Here is an 18,159-nt window from a genome sequence, read left to right on the forward strand (position 1 = left end):
GGATTGTACTTTCCAAAACCTCCCAGAGGCTGACATAGCAAACAGACATCCTGAATAAGAACATTCTCCAAATAAGTTTTTTTACACCACCACCTCATATTGTCCATAGCTGAGGTAGATTTGCACAGCTGAAGGAAAACAGAAAACAAATAAAATCTTCATTATACTGAGAAACCAGCAAAAACCTCTTTGAACTTTGTCTGTAGCACAAGATGTGGCAATAGTCCTCGTTAAAGCGAAAATGCTGTGTCAAGTACTCAGTCTAAACAGCTCGGGGCTGAGAACTATTTACACTGCATGGTATATGATTACATGGGAGACAAACATTTTGCAAGAGAAAACAAAATGCTCAAACTAGAGCTGTCAAGCGATTAAAAAAAATAATCGCGATTAATCACACTGTTAAACAATAACAGAATACCATTTATATAAATATTTTTGGATGTTTTCCACATTTTCAAATATATTGATTTCAATTACAACACAGAATACAAAAAGTGTACAGAGCTCACACATTTATTCTTTATTATAAATATTTCCACTATAAAAAAAGATTAACAAAAGAAATAGTATCTTTCTATTCACTTCATACAAGTATTGTAGTGAATGAAGGTGCAACTTACAAATGTAGAATTATTATTTTTTTACATAACTGCACTCAAAAACAAAACAATGTAAAACTTGAGAGCCTACAAGTCCACTCAGTCCTACTTCTTGTTCAGCCAATCGCTCAGACAAACAAGTTTGTTAACATTTGCAGGAGATAATGCTGCCCGCTTCTTGTTTTACAGTGTCCCATGAAAGTGAGAACAGATGTTCGCATGGCACTGTTGTAGCCGGCACTGCAAGATATTTACATGCCAGATGCGCTAAAGATTCATATGTCCCTTCATGCTTCAACCACCATTCCAGAGGACATGCATCCATGCTGAGGATGGGTTCTGCTCGACAACGATCCAAAGCAGTGCAGACCAACGCATGTTCATTTTCATCATCCGAGTCAGATGTCACCAGCAGAAGGTTGCTTTTCTTTTGTGGTGGTTCAGGTTTTTTAGTTTCCACATTGGAGTGCCGCTCTTTTCAGCCTTCTGAAACCATGCTCCACACCCCGTCCCTCTCAGATTTTGGAAGGCACTTCAGATTCTTAAACCTTGGGTCAAGTGCTGTAGCTATCTTTAGAAATCTCACATTGGTACCTTCTTCGCGTTTTGTCAAATCTGCAGTGATCGTGTTCTTAAAACAAACAACATACTGGATGATCATCCAAGACTGCTATAACATGAAATATATGGCAGAATGCAGGTAAAACACAGAACAGGAGACATACAATTATTCCTCCAAGGAGTTCAGTCACAAATTTAATTAACACATTTTTTTTTTAACGAGTGGAATCAGCATGGAAGCATGTCCTCTGGAATAGTGGCCAAAGCATGAAGGAGCATACGAACGTTTAGCATATCTTGCACATAAATAACTTGCAATGCCGGCTACAAAAGTCCCATGTGAATGTCTGTTCTCACTTTCAGGTGACTGTCAATAAGAAGCGAGCAGCATTATCTCCAGTAAATGTAAACAAACTTGTTTCTCTTAGCGACTGGCTGCACAAGAAATAGGACTGAGCAGACTTGTAGGCTCTAAAGTTTTACATTGTTTTGTTTTTGAGTGCAGTTATGTAACAAAAAAGAAATCTACATTTGTAAGTTGCGCTTTCACGATAAAGAGATTGCACTACGGTATTTGTATGAGGTGAATTGAAAAATACTATTTCTTTTATCATTTTTACAGTGCAAACATTTGTAATAAAAATAATATAAAGTGAGTACTGTACAGTTTATATTCTGTGTTGTGACTGAAATCAATATATTTGAAAATGTAGAAGAACATCCAAAATATTTAATAAATTTCAATTGGTATTCTATTGTTTAACAGGGCCATTAAAACTATGATTAATCACGATTAATTTTTTTAATCGCAATTGATTTTGAGTTAATCACGTGAGTTAACTGCAATTGATGGACAGCCCTAGCTCAAACAGAAATGTAGGTATACACACATGCATGTATACACACACACACACGTGCAATTTTAAACAGAGCATCAGACATAAAGATCTAGAAAGCACCACAGCAGATTACAGGTGTAATTGGCCTTAGCAGCAAATAAACTCATTATGTCACGATGGATAGGAAGCTTTGTTGAGTGAGATGATCTATGGCTGGATAGCCAAAGACTGGAAATGGCAAATGACATAGTCCAATACCATGCTGAAGAGTACTGATCTCTTAAAAACGTAACATTCAAGGAAGAGGTTGTTCTGCTGCCACTAAATAAAAAACATTTTCAACAATTTACAAAGAATACAAAGGTCTCTAAATTTTTACCCACATACAGCACAAGGCTTGGAAGAAAAATCATTCACATATTCTTCAAAAACAAAATTATTTCACATGCAGATGTTTCATGGAACACTGCAAAATTTCCTAACTTGTCTATTAAGGAGAGGCAGTAAATAATTTAAAAGAATACCAGAGACTGACCATGTATTCTTTAAACTTTCATCTTTTCTGTAACTTAATTTCCTCTTGTCTTAATTCAGTGTCTACATAAAGAACAACAGTTTTGTCTGACATAGCAAACAGCTGGAAAATGGAGACAGGGATAGAGGGCATGGCTGGGACTACTCAAAGTTCAGTTCACAGAGAATTATTTCCCAGTGACAAGTGTCCTGCTCTTTTACTTTCTCTTAATCACAAATTGAATTCTCAAAGACAAAGATCTATTTGTTATTCACAGGAAAATCCACTAAATAAACATCTGCTTTATCTATAAACAACTTACACATACTTTCGTGCCCATGAATACCAGCCTTTCAGTTAACACACTTTTTCTGATATGAGGCTTCTGTATATCTTGACTGCTCATCATAGAATCATAGAATATCAGGGTTGGAAGGGACCTCAGGAGGTCATCTCATCCAACCCCCTGCTCAAAGCAGGACCAAATCCCCAATTTTTGCCCCAGATCCCTAAATGGCCCCCTCAAGGATTGAACTCACAACCCTGGGTTTAGCAGGCCAATGCTCAAACCACTGAGCTATCCCTCCCCCCATATAAAAGCTTCTTGCAATTTCTATCCATTCACTCCTCGCTCTTTACAACTTATATTGCTTCGCTTCCAAAAAATGGTGCAAGAAGGTGCAGGGTATCAACTCTCCCCAGTTACAAACTTATGTGGCTTGGAAAGAACTGAAAAGATCCCTGGTACTCGAAAGGTTCTTCTGTGTACTCTGTAGACAGCTGGTAGTCTTACCCTTCTGCGCAATCTGTCCCTTTCTTCCCGGATAGCGTTCATAGTGGCCTTGGTCCTGTTCAGCTCCTCCTCTTTGCTGCACAGCATAGCGGTGAGGCTCTCATTTTCTTCCCTCAGACCAGCCAGCTCCTTTTCCCACCGAGATCTCTCTTCAGACAGGTTTGGATAAAGATCCCGTCCCAGCACACCCTCAATCTCCTCTACTGTCTGCAAAAACAGAGTCATGATAAGACAGAAAGGAGCAGAAGGGGAGAATGTTAAAAAGGGCCAATAATACTACACTGCCACTACATAAGGATGTAAGGGCAGCCATACAATTACACACATGCATACAAGCAACGCACATGCATTTAATTTGCTCCTTTTGTTTGAAACTTAATGAAGGCCGTTTTCATTATAAATAGTTTGTAACCTTTCTACTCTTCAGCACCATGAGCACCTGGGCAGAAGATGGGTGCTTTATAAATAAAAGTTCACTTCACTGAGATACACACAAACAACAGCATGCAGTTGGCATTTATACAGCACCTTTCCTCAGATGGTCTCAAAGTATAACACAGTCACTACACCTCACCATGGGTAAGCGTTGTACCTCTTTTGCAGATGACTTAACTGAGACACATAGGGTATATCTGCACTGCTGCTGGGATTGTGCTTCCCAACACAGGTAGACAGACTCATGAGAGTTTGAGCCAGCGTAGAGGGGATAGCACAGGTGGCAGCTATGCTAGTCACCTGAATACATACCTAATGGGTCCAGGCAGGTTTGTACTCAGGCACCTAGCTTGACTCGCCATCCATGCTACACTGCTATTTTTAGCACATTGGCTCAAGCACAGCGAGTGCTTCTCTCTCTACCTGTGCTGGGAAGCACCTTCCCCTTTAAGTGTAGATGTACTCACAGTGCCAGATTGTGCCTGGCTCTTGAATGGGCGTGTAGGGCTGGGGAGGGTGCAAGGAATCCTTCCTCACATACTAGCATGACAAGGACAAGTGCAGTCCCAAATTTGGGGGAGCACAAGGATGGTTCTTTCTGTAGGTCCCCAGGGACATATGTTTCCCCCAAGGGCACAAGGAGATATGGGGAGGGGAAGGAGCCTTGGCCACACACAGTGTGTGTATGTGGGATGGGGTACACTATGCCTTAGGATGGTGCAGCCTATACATTCCTTCTGTGTACCTGGGACCTCACGGAAAACCTGGGATTCTCTGACACACAATCCCTTCCAGAGCTTCCGCCCAAGGTGGTGCAGAGCCACACTAACCCCTACACAGGCCTGTGCACAAAGAGGTTAAGTGACTTGTCCAAGGTTATGCAGCAAGTCAATGGAAGAAGTAGGAACAGAACCTTCATGTTCTGACCATCAATTTCCTCCTGTAAACACTGGACCATATTTCTCCCCCACCACGTTCATAATTGGTTTACAGCTGTAAACGTAACAATTCATACAGTTAGGTTCAAGAGTGAATAGCAAATACACACTACTCATGAGGAGGTTCCTACATTCTTTTTCTGATTAGCAATTCCTTGTAATACCCATGCAATAGAAAACAAGCTGCTATGCTTCATAAAGAATGAACCCTCCACCTAAAGCTACAGGTCTCCAAAAATCGGATTCAGAAAACAAGACAGGTCATTTCAAGACAACATACTGCTTCAAGGAGCATTTAACATTCTCATTGCATGAATGGGCTGCATTCTTGAAAGGTGATAAAGAAGAAGAAATAAAATTCCTTAGAGATAGCAAAAGGAAAAAACAGGATATTGTTGGATGTTCTCTTGGTAATCAAGACAATATACTGGAAAACTATTCAAGGAATTAAATCCCTTATTTGGAATAAGAAGTTTTGGATTAATAATTAAATCTACTTAACAACTATTTCTGATCCAATGAAAACTTCCACCTAGTATTCAGTCTTTGTTAGCATTGCTTAGCATTGCTAATCTGTTTTAATGCTGCTTACAGAACATAGTAACTCCCACTGCAAATAAATAAAGGGAAAGATCAAAAATGACCCGCAGAAAAGGTAAAAAGATACCAGCCCCCTTTTCCAGTGCTTCCTGTTGGAAAAGCAGCATAATATGTTAAATGCACCCACTCACCTCATTGCTCTGACAGGCACGTTAATAACCACCATGTACAAATTAACTGAATCCAGGTATCATTCTGCCCTTATGCTCTCACAAGCTGACGTGACCAACATCCATTTGCTAACTAAACTGTCTGCAGTTCTCTGGATGCGGCATGCTTTGCTCCAGCTCTGGTTTGTTGACTAGCACACTACATTGTTTGCGATGAAGAAGAGAATAGAAGGCAATTGATACATACAGGGAACTATTTCTCTGGGGGAACTAATGAATTATTGAGCTTTTTTTCATTCCTGATTATACAGTGTTACAATTCAGTTTGATTATGCATGCTGATGCATCAAGGATAAATCCGGAATCTAGCCTCACACACCGTAATTAGTCATGTAATCTAATGTTCTGAGCACAAACCTGGATACCAGGAACTCCAATAGATCCTGTGGCGTCCGTCACATCATAAATTCTCTGCTGCAGTTTCCCCTTTTCTCTACCTCATAGGGGTGTGGTAAGGAGCTAATGTGCAGAAATATTTACAGCTCTTTCATCTTCAGTTTGTAATTTTTAAATAGCAATTGCTCCCTCTGGTAGTTATTATTTACTCTTCTAAATATCTTGACCATTAGTCAGCCTATTCCGTGTAAGGTAATTTAAATAAATGACATGTTTATAACCGCAAAGCTAGTCAGGCAATCTCTCTGTACCTTAGTTTGTGCATCTATAAAATAAGGATAAGGCTTACCCATATTTGTAAAGTGCTCTGAGATCTATGGATGAAAAGCTCTATACAAGATCTATAGGTAATCTCTCTGTGACTTAGTGCACCCATATGCAAATATAGATATACTACTGTACCTACCTCACAAGACGTTGTGAGGCACAGTAAATCTTTGTGAAGTGCTCTGAGATTCTCAGATGATAGGTGCTATAAATGCAAGGTATTATCATGTATCCCAGTATGCACACAATGCACTTAGTGACTAGTTAATGCTGTTGCACCTTAATAGCTAGATCACAATGTTCGCTGGCAGTGGTGAGTTGTTCAATGTGTCTGTCCACTTCTGCTACAGACAAACTGCAACTGCTCTTCTTCCTCCCGCAGACTACATTCTCCAGCCCCGTCAGCACTCTCTGCAGTTCGGAGTTCAAGTCACTACAGTTATCTATGAAAGAGAAAGAACATGTCACACATGCACTGGGTGTCACAAGCTAAAAAGCTACTACCATTCAATACTTTCAGCAAGACAGGCTCCACTTCCGTAAAATGGTATATTCCTACAGTCTGACACTGCTCTTCACAAATCTCCAGTCTTGAATACCATCAGCCTATTCGCACAAGTTATTGATTTCTCTTTACAAATCTCTAGGGTTGAATGCCATCAGCCTAAACTCTCAAATTACTCACAATCACACAAATAATCGCCTCGTCCACTTATCTGGAGTGGTCTTTCTTGTTTGAAAAACCTTCTCCACATTTTAAAGAGATCACGTTTTAGCACACTTCCATGTCACTGTCCCAATTTGCTTTTTTTTGTTAATCTTTCTCATTACTGCAGCTTCTCCTGATCTTTGTGCTCAGCAAGAAGACTTTTCCCTCGGAATCAGAATGCTCTTCTGCCCAGTTCACTCAGTGATGATATAATCCAATCTCCTCTAAAAGGAAGGACTTTGGGGATTTGTGCTCAAACTGCTGCCAAGTGTCCAAAAGCTTACACAAAAACCCCAGAGAGATTATTTTACAGAGCTAAAATTTCATTTTCACAGCTGTTTCTTCTATGTGTGCAACTGAAGAGAAGACTGGAAATATTTATGGGTCCCCAATAACAACCCTTGTTCTTGTGAGGCTCCATATCGTGATCATATTCACTAGGTGCTTCAGGATGAAAACATGATCATAATTCTCACAAGGAAAGGGCCAGAAGACCCTTCCCCACTGCAGTCTGACAGCACTGTTTTATGGGGTGTCATCCACTCTCTCCCCAATTTTGTGACAACCAAATTATCCCTCTTATCTTGTGAACTAACTTTACAAATTAATTGCATCACCTCCAACTTACATTCAGTGATAAATATCAGCAATAGTCCCTGATGTGCACCATATAGTTGAACTCACTCTTGGGTTCTGATGCCTCTTGGCTGTATTCACCTATGGGCCATTAATTACCAAGGCATCGTGCAATAATCAGTTATTGCATTGTACAGCACACAATGGATTTATATTTCATGACAATGCATTATTTTCACAGGGGTACAAATATTAAAAGGGGTGGCATCCATTCATGCAATGTTATTCCTATGGTATTGCTCCACCTAGGACTTCATTACTGTCAGACCTTCCAATCAGATTTAAAACATATGGCTGGTGTTTTCAAAGGAGCCTAAGGGAGACAGGCATTCAAGTCCCACTGAAATTCAATGGGAGTTGGGCACGTAACTCCTTTAGTGCACTTTGAAAACCTGAATTTAAAACGAAGGATCACAGAAGCTGATTATGAAAGAGTGAGGTGTGAGGGAACAGGGGACTACTACAAAATAAATAACCTTAAGTTCATGACCAAAAACTCATCTACCTCTTCGATTAACACTGGACAAACTAACAAACCTGACCATCTAAATTACATCCACAGATATGTAAAAAACCAGACAACTGTATGCAATGCAAGACTTGCCATGCACAAATTTTGTGGATGTAATTTAGACAGCCATTTAACAAAAATGGCCCAATTAACATTTAGGGGGAAATAAAAGCAACCATAAAACCAAAATACTTATGTCCAAAATACGTATGTGCCAGTGATGTTCTCATTCAGTTACACAGGCTTCGCATAGAAATTCAAATCAAGTTCAAGGTCTCAGTCCTTATCTTCAAGGTGGTTCCATGTCTTAGGCCCAGTCTATCTAAATGACCACCTAAAGCCCTGGGAGAACACCATGGTCGACAACTATGCTCCTCTGGCACAATGGAACTTTCTAACATATAGATGAAGCTTGTCTGTATCGGTGATGACCACAATATAAGAACCCATATAGAACAGAATAGAATTCAAGACACAGACTCAATACTGTTATCATCTCAAAATTCAAAGGTAGCATTTGTTCCTTTGTGTTTAAATGACAGTAGCAGCAATCATGGGCCCTTGTCTTTATGCAGTATTTCCAGCTTTGCACAGGTTGATCAACAAAAGTGTTCACAAATTCTCTTTGCGTAGGAATAGGATTGCAAAAGAATGCAGCCCTGGAGTGAATGTGAAATTACTGCAGGCAAAAGGGATTTCATGTTAAAAACAAACCCATCAACATATCAATGGCATGACAAATATGGATGGCCAAAGCAGGGTCTGCTCCTGCAACCAGTATGCATACAAAACTCCTACTGAAGTTGTATGTGCAAGAACTTCCCACAAGCTCCACTCTCCACCAAAACAATTAATATGCTTTAGCGTTAATAATCTGCCAAATAAGTTTATTTATTAATAAAATTCAATTTTGAGTCTCAGATGCACCATCAAGAATGTTTAATTGTAAAATCTACTTGTTTTGCTTGTGCTCCTGAAACTCAATAATGCCTGTATATACATTTTGTCTCATTTTACAAAACATTTCCTTCAGAAGGAAAGACCTTATATGCTAAGTTCTAGCCCTGAAGGAATGTTTCTCCCAGAAAATAAGAATTTATAACAATGTCAGAGAGACCCACATTTCAAAGGGAAGCTAGTGTAAACCCACTCACAGGATTTACAAGATACAGCAGAGAAATTAACAATTTTAGCTCTTGATGTTTTTGTTGCCTACAGCAGAAGAGCAGCATATCTAAAAGCATTAGTGTATCATAACACATTGATGTAGTTGGCATGTCAATAAGCTTACTGCATTAGTGCAGTATGCAGTGCCATGTTATTATTAGGTCATGGTGATTAGCCTGATGTGCATAACTAACATAAGGGTTTATTTTTAAAGAGATACTAAAACTAAAACAAACAAAGGACAGAAGGATGCTTGTGTTGGGGAGTAGGAGGAACACCTTATAAGCTTACTATGAAAGTTAGTGATTTGGTGTAGCAATATTTTGTATTTCTACATTTGCTTGTTGTGCTGGAAATGTAAATGTCTCATCCTTATATTACAGTATAAAAAACAGATCACTGTCCAGGATCAATGAAGTGGTAAAAGTAAAGAAATAACAAATATTGAAAAGTAAATTGGATTGTGAAAATTCTTTCAATCTGATTAATCTGAAGTATTATTAGTAACACAGGTAAAGAATATAGGCCAAACTTTTCAAATTTGGGCACCTAAACCTAGGCAACTAAATCCATATTTAGGCATAGGCACCCAAATTTAAAAAGTTTGTCTATCATTTTTTAAAATGGTGGTTCAAAATCTTGATGGCTCCCATTGACCAGGACAATTGGTTGTAAATGGCTCTGTTTACTTGTAAGCCTTCCTGTGTTCCTGTGAGTAAGGCCAGAAAGAATGGAGACTTGGGGTCTCACAGGACATGTGACCATGTCACCTGGTACTGGAATCCATCTTAAACCTGGTGCTTTTCCATTTAGAAGGGGTGGGGGGGATGACCCAGAGAGAGACAAAGGATTCTCGCCTTGTGCGAAAGATATAAAAGGGGGTGGAAAAGAACAAAGGGGGCTGCCAGTCATGAGAAATCCCCTAGTTACCACCTGAGCTGGAACTAACAAGAACTGTACCAGGGGAAAGGATTGGGCCCAGACTAAGAAGGAGTCTAGCCTGTGAAAGAAGTTTATTGGAACATCTCTGAGGGTGAGATTTACCTGTATTCAGTTTCTTAAATGTATTAAGCTAGACTTCCATGTTTTGTTTTATTTTGCTTGGTAACTTACTTTGTTCTGTCTGTTATTACTCGGAACCACTTAAATCCTACTTTTCATACTTAATAAAATCACTTTTGTTTATTAACCCAGAGTAAGTCATTAATACCTGGGGGAGCAAACAGCTGTGCGTATCTCTCTATCAGTGTCATAGAGGGCGGACAATTTATGAGTTTACCCTGTATAAGCTTTATACAGAGTAAAACGGATTTATTTGTGGTTTGGATCCCATTGGGAACTGCGTGTCTGTGTGCTGGAGATAGGTAACCTGCTGAGTGGTTTTCTGTTAAAGTCTGCAGCTTTGGGGCGTGGATCAGACCTGGGTCTGTGTTGCAGCAGACTAGTGTGTCTGGCTCAACAAAGCAGGGTTCTGGAGTCCCACGCCATCAGAGGTAATTCCAATACCATTATTCTAATCTATAGCTCTGATTGAAACGGTAGCCAGTCTACACTGGAGTGCTGATGTACATGTAGGACATAATTTCTGTTCTCACTGAGTAAATGAGAGAGAAAAGACACTCTAAACATAATAAGAATCCCACTATAAAAGAAACTAAATGTTTTAACGCTGAGGGCCAGATTCAGTGCTGGTTTACACTCCATACAATACTTCTGAAGTCAATATGGTTGTGTAAGTCAGTCCTTAGTCTAGTTTTTGGTGTCAAGTTAAACTGTCTGACCTCATGTGTTTCACCAAAATACCAAGTTTAGAGACTAAGCCTCTTGTCTTATTTATTTTTTCAATTAAGAATAAAATCTACTGTGACATTCAGGCACATATCCAAAAACGTACATTCATCAGTTTTGCACATGAATTATTGAAAATAAAAAAACTCAAACCACAAAACCGTAACAAACACAGAGTCCCTCTCTCAAGAAAAGTCACATGTTCTTTTTGGCCTCAGTTTTCAGTCAGCAACTACAAAGTTGTCTTGGGAAACCCATGTATAGTCTCAACTATTTGGGTCAAATTCATCCCTGGTGTACCTCCACCAAAATTAATCCCCTTCTGTCCAATATTAGCAAAAGTGGGTCACAGACTCCCTGAATTAAGCCTTCCTTTGCAAGAAGGTTTGGAAGACCTGAACAAACTACCATCCCCTTTACTCAGTAAATCTGCATATTTTCCCAGTGGTGGATCAGTCACAGGAATTCAGATACCAACAACAATCCATCCACTGTATAATAGGTGATGTGTCACAGAGTCCTTTTGTGTCTAAGAGGAATCTTCGTTCTTTTTGGGGATGGCAAACAAGATTTCTCCTTCCATCTGAGATAAAGCTTAAAGTTATAATGGGGAAGAGGAAGGAGTTTGCCTCTCTCTGAAGCAGAGTCCATGGCCAGAGATCAGGGCACAACTGGTGTCTGCTAAGCTACTGCAAAAGAAAAGAGTGAAATAAAAATATATTGTTAACTGAGTCTACACTGGGACACAAACATTACCCTCAGAGAAGCACAAACAATTGCCATTAAAAATCAGCTGAATTTTTACTGACTTCAGTGAGAGTGACACACATTTATCTGAGGATAGAATTTGACCCTCTGTACGACTGTAACAAAAGTGCTTAGAAAACATCTCTGTCATGTTTTGATCTTTGTCTCTGTCACATTGGACTTTGGATTTAGTGTAATTTTTTCATCAAGACCCAGCACATCATGACTTTCCCAAGGCACGCTGGCGTCTGGTGATCAGCAGCTAATAAATACCTATGACAGAAGGAAGGAGGAACTACACTACAGCCAAGGATATGTCCCTGATTTACGCTGATGTGAATGAGAACAGAATCTGATCCAGTGAGACAGACATTTCCCCTCTAATATGCATATCAATGACGCTCCCAAGCTTGCGAAAAGCAGTGTGTCTACGTACCCCAATACTGAACATCTTTATTGCTGGAGTCTGAGAACCGGATCTCTATAGCTAGTACTAACTACCCTTTAATTTCAGCTTTGAAAATTCCCAATCTGAGCACATCTGAAAAACAATATAATTACTGGACTCTTTTCCATAGAGAACCTTCCTTAACACTCCACAGCACAGATAAGTGTATTCAGAAACTTGCCACCTGTACATAAATTAATGGCTCTCAGAAAGCAACAAGTCTTAAAAGTCATGGCCTGGAGAGAGAAGTTTAACAGCAGCACATTGCTCTGCCACTTATTAATGCCTCTAGATGCCTCTATTTCATCTCTGCAATTTCCAACAATCAAAATTTTATAAATAAATAAACTAGCAACATTTAAAAACAACCTTCAGTCACTTATAAATAAAATGTTTTTGCTATTTGGTAAAATAACAGAACAGGAACAGGAGTGAAAAAAAATCAATCCATCCAATTAATCAGCAAATTACATGGTCAGGTCAGAACATGTATACTATTCTAGAGGGAGGTGAGTGTGTGTGTCCCCTCCATTTTCCCTTTCCCCAAAGGGCACTCATTTAGGCGCTTCAGTTCTTCCTGACAAGCTCATTTTCTGTTCTTCCTCTGCAGCTATTATAGCTCTGATGGTCTGGGAGCAAGGTTCTGAGATTATTTTAAATGATACTGTTTATTCTCCTAGAGAATTCCTCAACACCTTTGGTTTGATTAACAAGGCTTGGATGATTTATTTTCTTTCCCCTCCAAGCATTCTGATCAGTATTTTAAAGGATACAATGGCTTTCTACTAGTAGGTTTCAGAGTAACAGCCGTGTTGGTCTGTATTCGCAAAAAGAAAAGGAGTACTTGTCGCACCTTAGAGACTAACCAATTTATTTGAGCATAAGCTTTCATGAGCTACAGCTCACTTCATCGGATGCATTACTGTGGAAAGTACAGAAGATCTTTTTATACACACAAACCATGAAAAAATGGGTGTTTACCACTACAAAGGGTTTTCTCTCCCCCCACCCCACTCTCCTGCTGGTAATAGCTTATCTAAAGTGATCACTATCCTTACAATGTGTATGATAATAACATCAGCCACACTATCAGAGGCTCGTTCACCTGCACATCCACCAATGTGATATATGCCATTATGTGCCAGCAATGCCCCTCTGCCATGTACATTGGTCAAACTGGACAGTCTCTACGTAAAAGAATAAATGGACACAAATCAGATGTCAAGAATTATAACATTCATAAACCAGTGGAGAACACTTCAACCTCTCTGGTCATGCGATTACAGACATGAAAGTTGCGATATTACAACAGAAAAACTTCAAAACCAGACTCCAGCGAGAGACTGCTGAATTGGAATTCATTTGCAAACTGGACACAATTAACTTAGGCTTGAATAGAGACTGGGAGTGGTTAAGTCATTATGCAAGGTAACCTATTTCCCCTATTTTTTCCTACCCTCCCCCCAGACGTTCTTGTTAAACCCTGGATTTGTGCTGGAAATGGCCCACCTTGATTATCATGCACATTGTAAGGAGAGCGATCACTTTAGATAAGCTATTACCAACAGGAGAGTGGGTTTGTGTGTGTGGAAAAAAAAAAAGAGGCGGGGGGAAGGGGACCTGGATTTGTGCTGGAAATGGCCCACGTTGATTATCATTCACATTGTAAGGAGAGTGATCACTTGAGATAAGCTATTACCAGCAGGAGAGTGGGGTGGGGGGAGAGAAAACCTTTTGTAGTGGTAAACACCCATTTTTTCATGCTTTGTGTGTATAAAAAGATCTACTGTACTTTCCACAGTATGCATCCAATGAAGTGAGCTGTAGCTCACGAAAGCTTACGCTCAAATAAATTGGTTAGTCTCTAAGGTGCCACAAGTACTCCTTTTCTTTCTACTAGTAGAAGACATCCTGTCTTTTCAGAAAAATCACTAACCCATGTCAGCAGTGACCATAGTGGACTGGTTCTCTGGTACTGAAACAGAAGTCTGATCCTGGTCCATGCTGCGTGAATCTTCGTTAGCCTCATGCTGGCTCTGGCTGAGCTCTGATCGTAGTTCGGAATATTCATCTTCCTCCCTGGGGGAGAGGCACAAGAAAAAAAATATTATTGAAGGAATAAGTAACTCTACAGCATGCCTTTCAGTCCTGTAGTCACAATAAGTAGGGTACACACTGGACAACAAACTTTCTCCAGCTCAACAAGACTATCAAATGGACCAGGGTATGCTTCCCATAAAACAAACTGACTTTCTGCATTGTACTCTCAACTGCCAGTTATGTAGTGGGTAGCATCTGGCTCGCACTTCTGTATTTTGAAGTTTCACCAAAGTTCTTGTGATCATTCCAGACTAATGTTCACTATAAGAAAATGTATTGCCAGATTAAGTGTGTGTGTCTCTCTCGCTCTCTCAAGTCTCCTGTTGCCAAGTGGGTTTTTATTTGAAATCTATTGAAAGATACTGTACAGATTAATTAGAATGGCAGTGAACTGCTGGAGTTACTGGAAAACAAAACCCTTGCATATTACATACACTCACTCTTATTTGTCAAGCGGGTTCCTTCAAAAATGTTTGAGCGATATTGGGCATTACCTGAAATAGTGAGATTTATAAAAGGAGTCTCTTCTCCCTACTTTCACACCTAAAGTTCAAAGAATGGGGAGAAGCAGATAAGGAAAGCGGTGGAATGTGAAATCACAGTGCCCAATGAAGCACTTTAAAATGTTTCTTTTCTTTTTTTAATCCATTTGCTAATCCGACTCAAAAAATGAGATTCAGGAAGACCTGATTTTTTTAATCAGCTTCAGTTTTCTGTAATTATTATTTTGTCACTTTCAGATATGCACATTTTAACCAGCACGGAAAACAGCAGTAGCATAGGCACAGAAACAACAAACCAAAAACTTCTGATGAGTGAATTTACTGTACCCCATTTGGCTACTCACAAGCAAAGTATTTTGTAGAGGTTTATTTTGCTGCTGTTTCATCAGAGAGGTGGATGATTTTAGGGTGGGGAGGAAGCATAGAGCAGGAATGGAGTTCTTTGGTGAGGGAGGGAGAGCACAGAACTGTGAGGGTACCTCCAGCTGGGTGGAAGCCTGTTGTCTAAGGGGGTAGTTCTGCAAAGTAATGAGCACTTTCTACTTCCATTGAAGTCGGTGGGAGTTGAGAGCTCTCAGTACCTTGCAGGAATTAGCCCTAAGGTTTGACAATGTCTGTCGGGCAAAATAGCTGAAAAGAAGATGATCCATATGTATCACAACACTGACTGAAGGAAAGGTTGCTGTCTGTGAAACAGGCCAACTCATAAGAAAAATTCCGGCTTGTTTGCCAAGCAGCATTTCCTTAGCTTACCCACTGTAGTTTTAATAGGAATGATCACACTTTCCTAACCCTGAAAGGCAACTCAGCTCACTACAGAAAGTTACATCTTTATCACAAGCACTTAGCAACTATTATACAAAAATTAAGATAAGGTTAAAATTAAATTTTAGATCAAAGCAAGGTGTTTTAGGTGATGGGCAATACATATTTAAAGCAAGTGGGAGAACCAAACCAAAAACAGCATTAATTAAAATACAGGCTACTGAAGACACATAAACGTGGGTTAATGTTCTATGAATAAGTTAATTATTAGGCACAGCACACGCCAATGATAATTAGTAATTGTTTTTGTCCAAAACTAAGTGCTCAAAGAGTTGCTTTTTCTTTTGGTCAAAAGGATAATTTGTTTGTTCATTTATACATTAACCTGCTTTGCAATTAGCGATTCATTTTAAAATGTGAATCTCCTCCATGAATGGATGATAGACTGACCTGATCATAAAACCAACTGCTTGTCTACACATGCTAATCAGCTCTGACTTTCTCCACTTTCAGACTCAGACTAGTTTTCTTGTTTAAATGACAATGGCTAAGATTGACAAATTTACCTTTGATTGTTTGAGCCAAATTTTCCAAAATTTGCCCCTTGAAACATGCATGCAAAACATGCCTCTTTACAAACATGTAACTCCACATTCAAAATAGGTAACTACAAACACAGATGGTAAATTACCCACTTTGTACACATAACAGCATATTTTATATGTGCAATTTACCTTTTCTACCCGAGGTATTTGAAGAGCACCAATCAGTGCAGCATCTTTTATATATGCTTATATTTTGTGTACACAACTAAGGTGCCGATTTTTGAAAACACGGGTTTTCTAGTTCTGCAGCTGTTCAAAGGCAACGCAAAATCCCTCTCTTCCATCCTCTTCCCTTCCCTTTTAGAACACAAAAGCGGTGCTGATTTCAATGGGACTTAGAGGTGCAACAGCTACACACTAAAACAGAATGTTTAAAAATGGATTAAAAGTAACAAAAGGTACTGGGCCAGATCGTTCTGTGCAATGAAGCAGTTTTGTGTCGCTCCAGTGGTACAAAACTGTTTTAAAGCCTGCTTAGTAATGATCAAAATGGCAAACTCTCAGCACCTCCTCCTCCCCATTGAGGAATTCTGGTGGGGTGTTGTCAAGGTGTGTACACAGAGATTCTTTCATAGCTTCAACCAGAGAATGCTTTCATCACAGTGGGTGTTGGCCGTTTTTCAACTTTCATTATATTTTAATGAATGTTTTGTAAAACATGGGAGATCCTCAGACAAAAGACACTCTATGAGTGCCAACCATTATTAATTTTTATGATGCTGTCCACTATACTATCTATTCTGTCTTCCTTTTTTCCCCCTAGGTTTCTAGATGACCCATATTTCTATATGAATTTTCTGTTGGGTAATGCACAGAATTCATGGCCACACAGCATTTACTTACAAATGGTTGACTGGTTAGAATGTATGTCTTTTGACAGCTGCTAAGAATCCTAAGCGGACATCAGCAGGCAAGAAAGTCCATAAGCTGCACAGACCTATTTCAGCATTGAGATGAAAGACAACTCATTCTTTCTCTCCGCCCCCGCCCGCCAATTCTTTTGCTGAACTCACAGACAAACTGGAAAGACTGTACGTAGCTGATTCTGTTCTCAATCACATGGCAAGGTTTATTTTTGTATCATTGCATGAAAAATGCATTTCCTTACTGAAGCCATGATTAAAAAAATAAATAAAATCTTGTGTTAGGATGAACTTTTCTTGGCCAGTAACGTTCACTTTCAAAACAGATACAGTATTATCTCATGTTTTATTATTTAGTTTGGGACCTTCTTTGTTCTTGAGAGGTTGATCTTGTTAGGGTGTTACTGACACACCCTAATATGTATGTGTTTTTAATACACTGATACTGCTGCTTCATGTGGACCTACCCACTTGACTGGTTTTGCCTTTTTGTGACTTGTGCAAACCAATGGATGGGAAGCAGTTCAGGAAAAGAGAGTTAATGAATGTATCAAAGTCTTCTGTGAATGGAAGGAATATAGGCTGGTGATAATTTTACCTGCCTACTTCCAAATGATAGGTAACAGGGGCTCAGAGCTATGATGCTGTAGTGAAGAAAATTCACATTGAAGAGTATGGAAAGATATTCTGCATCTTTCCTGCATAAATACACAAAGAGTTTCAGGTGAAACAATCTTACTCTGAATTGGACTTAAACCTGTGACTTGAGTTCTGCAAATTTGACCAAACTATACTCACACTACGAGAAAGAAAGATTAGACTTTGAAACAGTGCTCTTGTGTTCTTAGCAAAGTTTTAAACAGGGTAGTCTCCCATCTGAGCCTTGGATTTCTTAGGGACCCACTAAAGCCTCACTGTTTGAGAAACTCTTAGATAATGCAAACAGAGCCAACATTTCTATTTTTGACTATATAAAAGAAAGAAATTTCTCTCTCAGCAAGCTACCTTCTTAACTGCTCTACTTCCCTCAAATTACAAACTATTTCTTACGATCTGGTGGTGGGTAAATGATATATCAATCCCCCTTCAGAAACTAAGCAAGGCTCAACATTATATGAGTTCAGACATCTTTCTTCCAGACCAAATACCAAATTGGTTGCAGCTGTATTTCACAGTTTCCTCTTTTTTTGGTTGGATTCCCA

The 18,159-nt window shown here is 39.4% G+C and overlaps 1 protein-coding gene across 6 annotated transcripts in view; it reads right to left on the reverse strand.

Annotated features, from left to right (window-relative positions):
* The window catches only part of MCC (MCC regulator of WNT signaling pathway), a 348,703-nt gene that overhangs the window by 69,697 nt on the left and 260,847 nt on the right, over positions 1 to 18,159 (reverse strand). For all 6 annotated transcript variants that reach the window (XM_043546969.1, XM_037901552.2, XM_043546967.1 and 3 more), the window contains 3 exons: positions 14,058 to 14,200; positions 6,395 to 6,558; positions 3,310 to 3,516 (listed from right to left, as the gene is read on the reverse strand). In XM_043546969.1, coding sequence (XP_043402904.1) covers positions 3,310 to 3,516; positions 6,395 to 6,558; positions 14,058 to 14,200 — 514 coding nt within the window. The remainder of the gene's footprint in view (positions 1 to 3,309; positions 3,517 to 6,394; positions 6,559 to 14,057; positions 14,201 to 18,159) is intronic.

Source organism: Chelonia mydas, chromosome 5 (genome assembly GCF_015237465.2).
Source record: "Chelonia mydas isolate rCheMyd1 chromosome 5, rCheMyd1.pri.v2, whole genome shotgun sequence".
NCBI classification, from domain to species: domain Eukaryota; kingdom Metazoa; phylum Chordata; order Testudines; family Cheloniidae; genus Chelonia; species Chelonia mydas.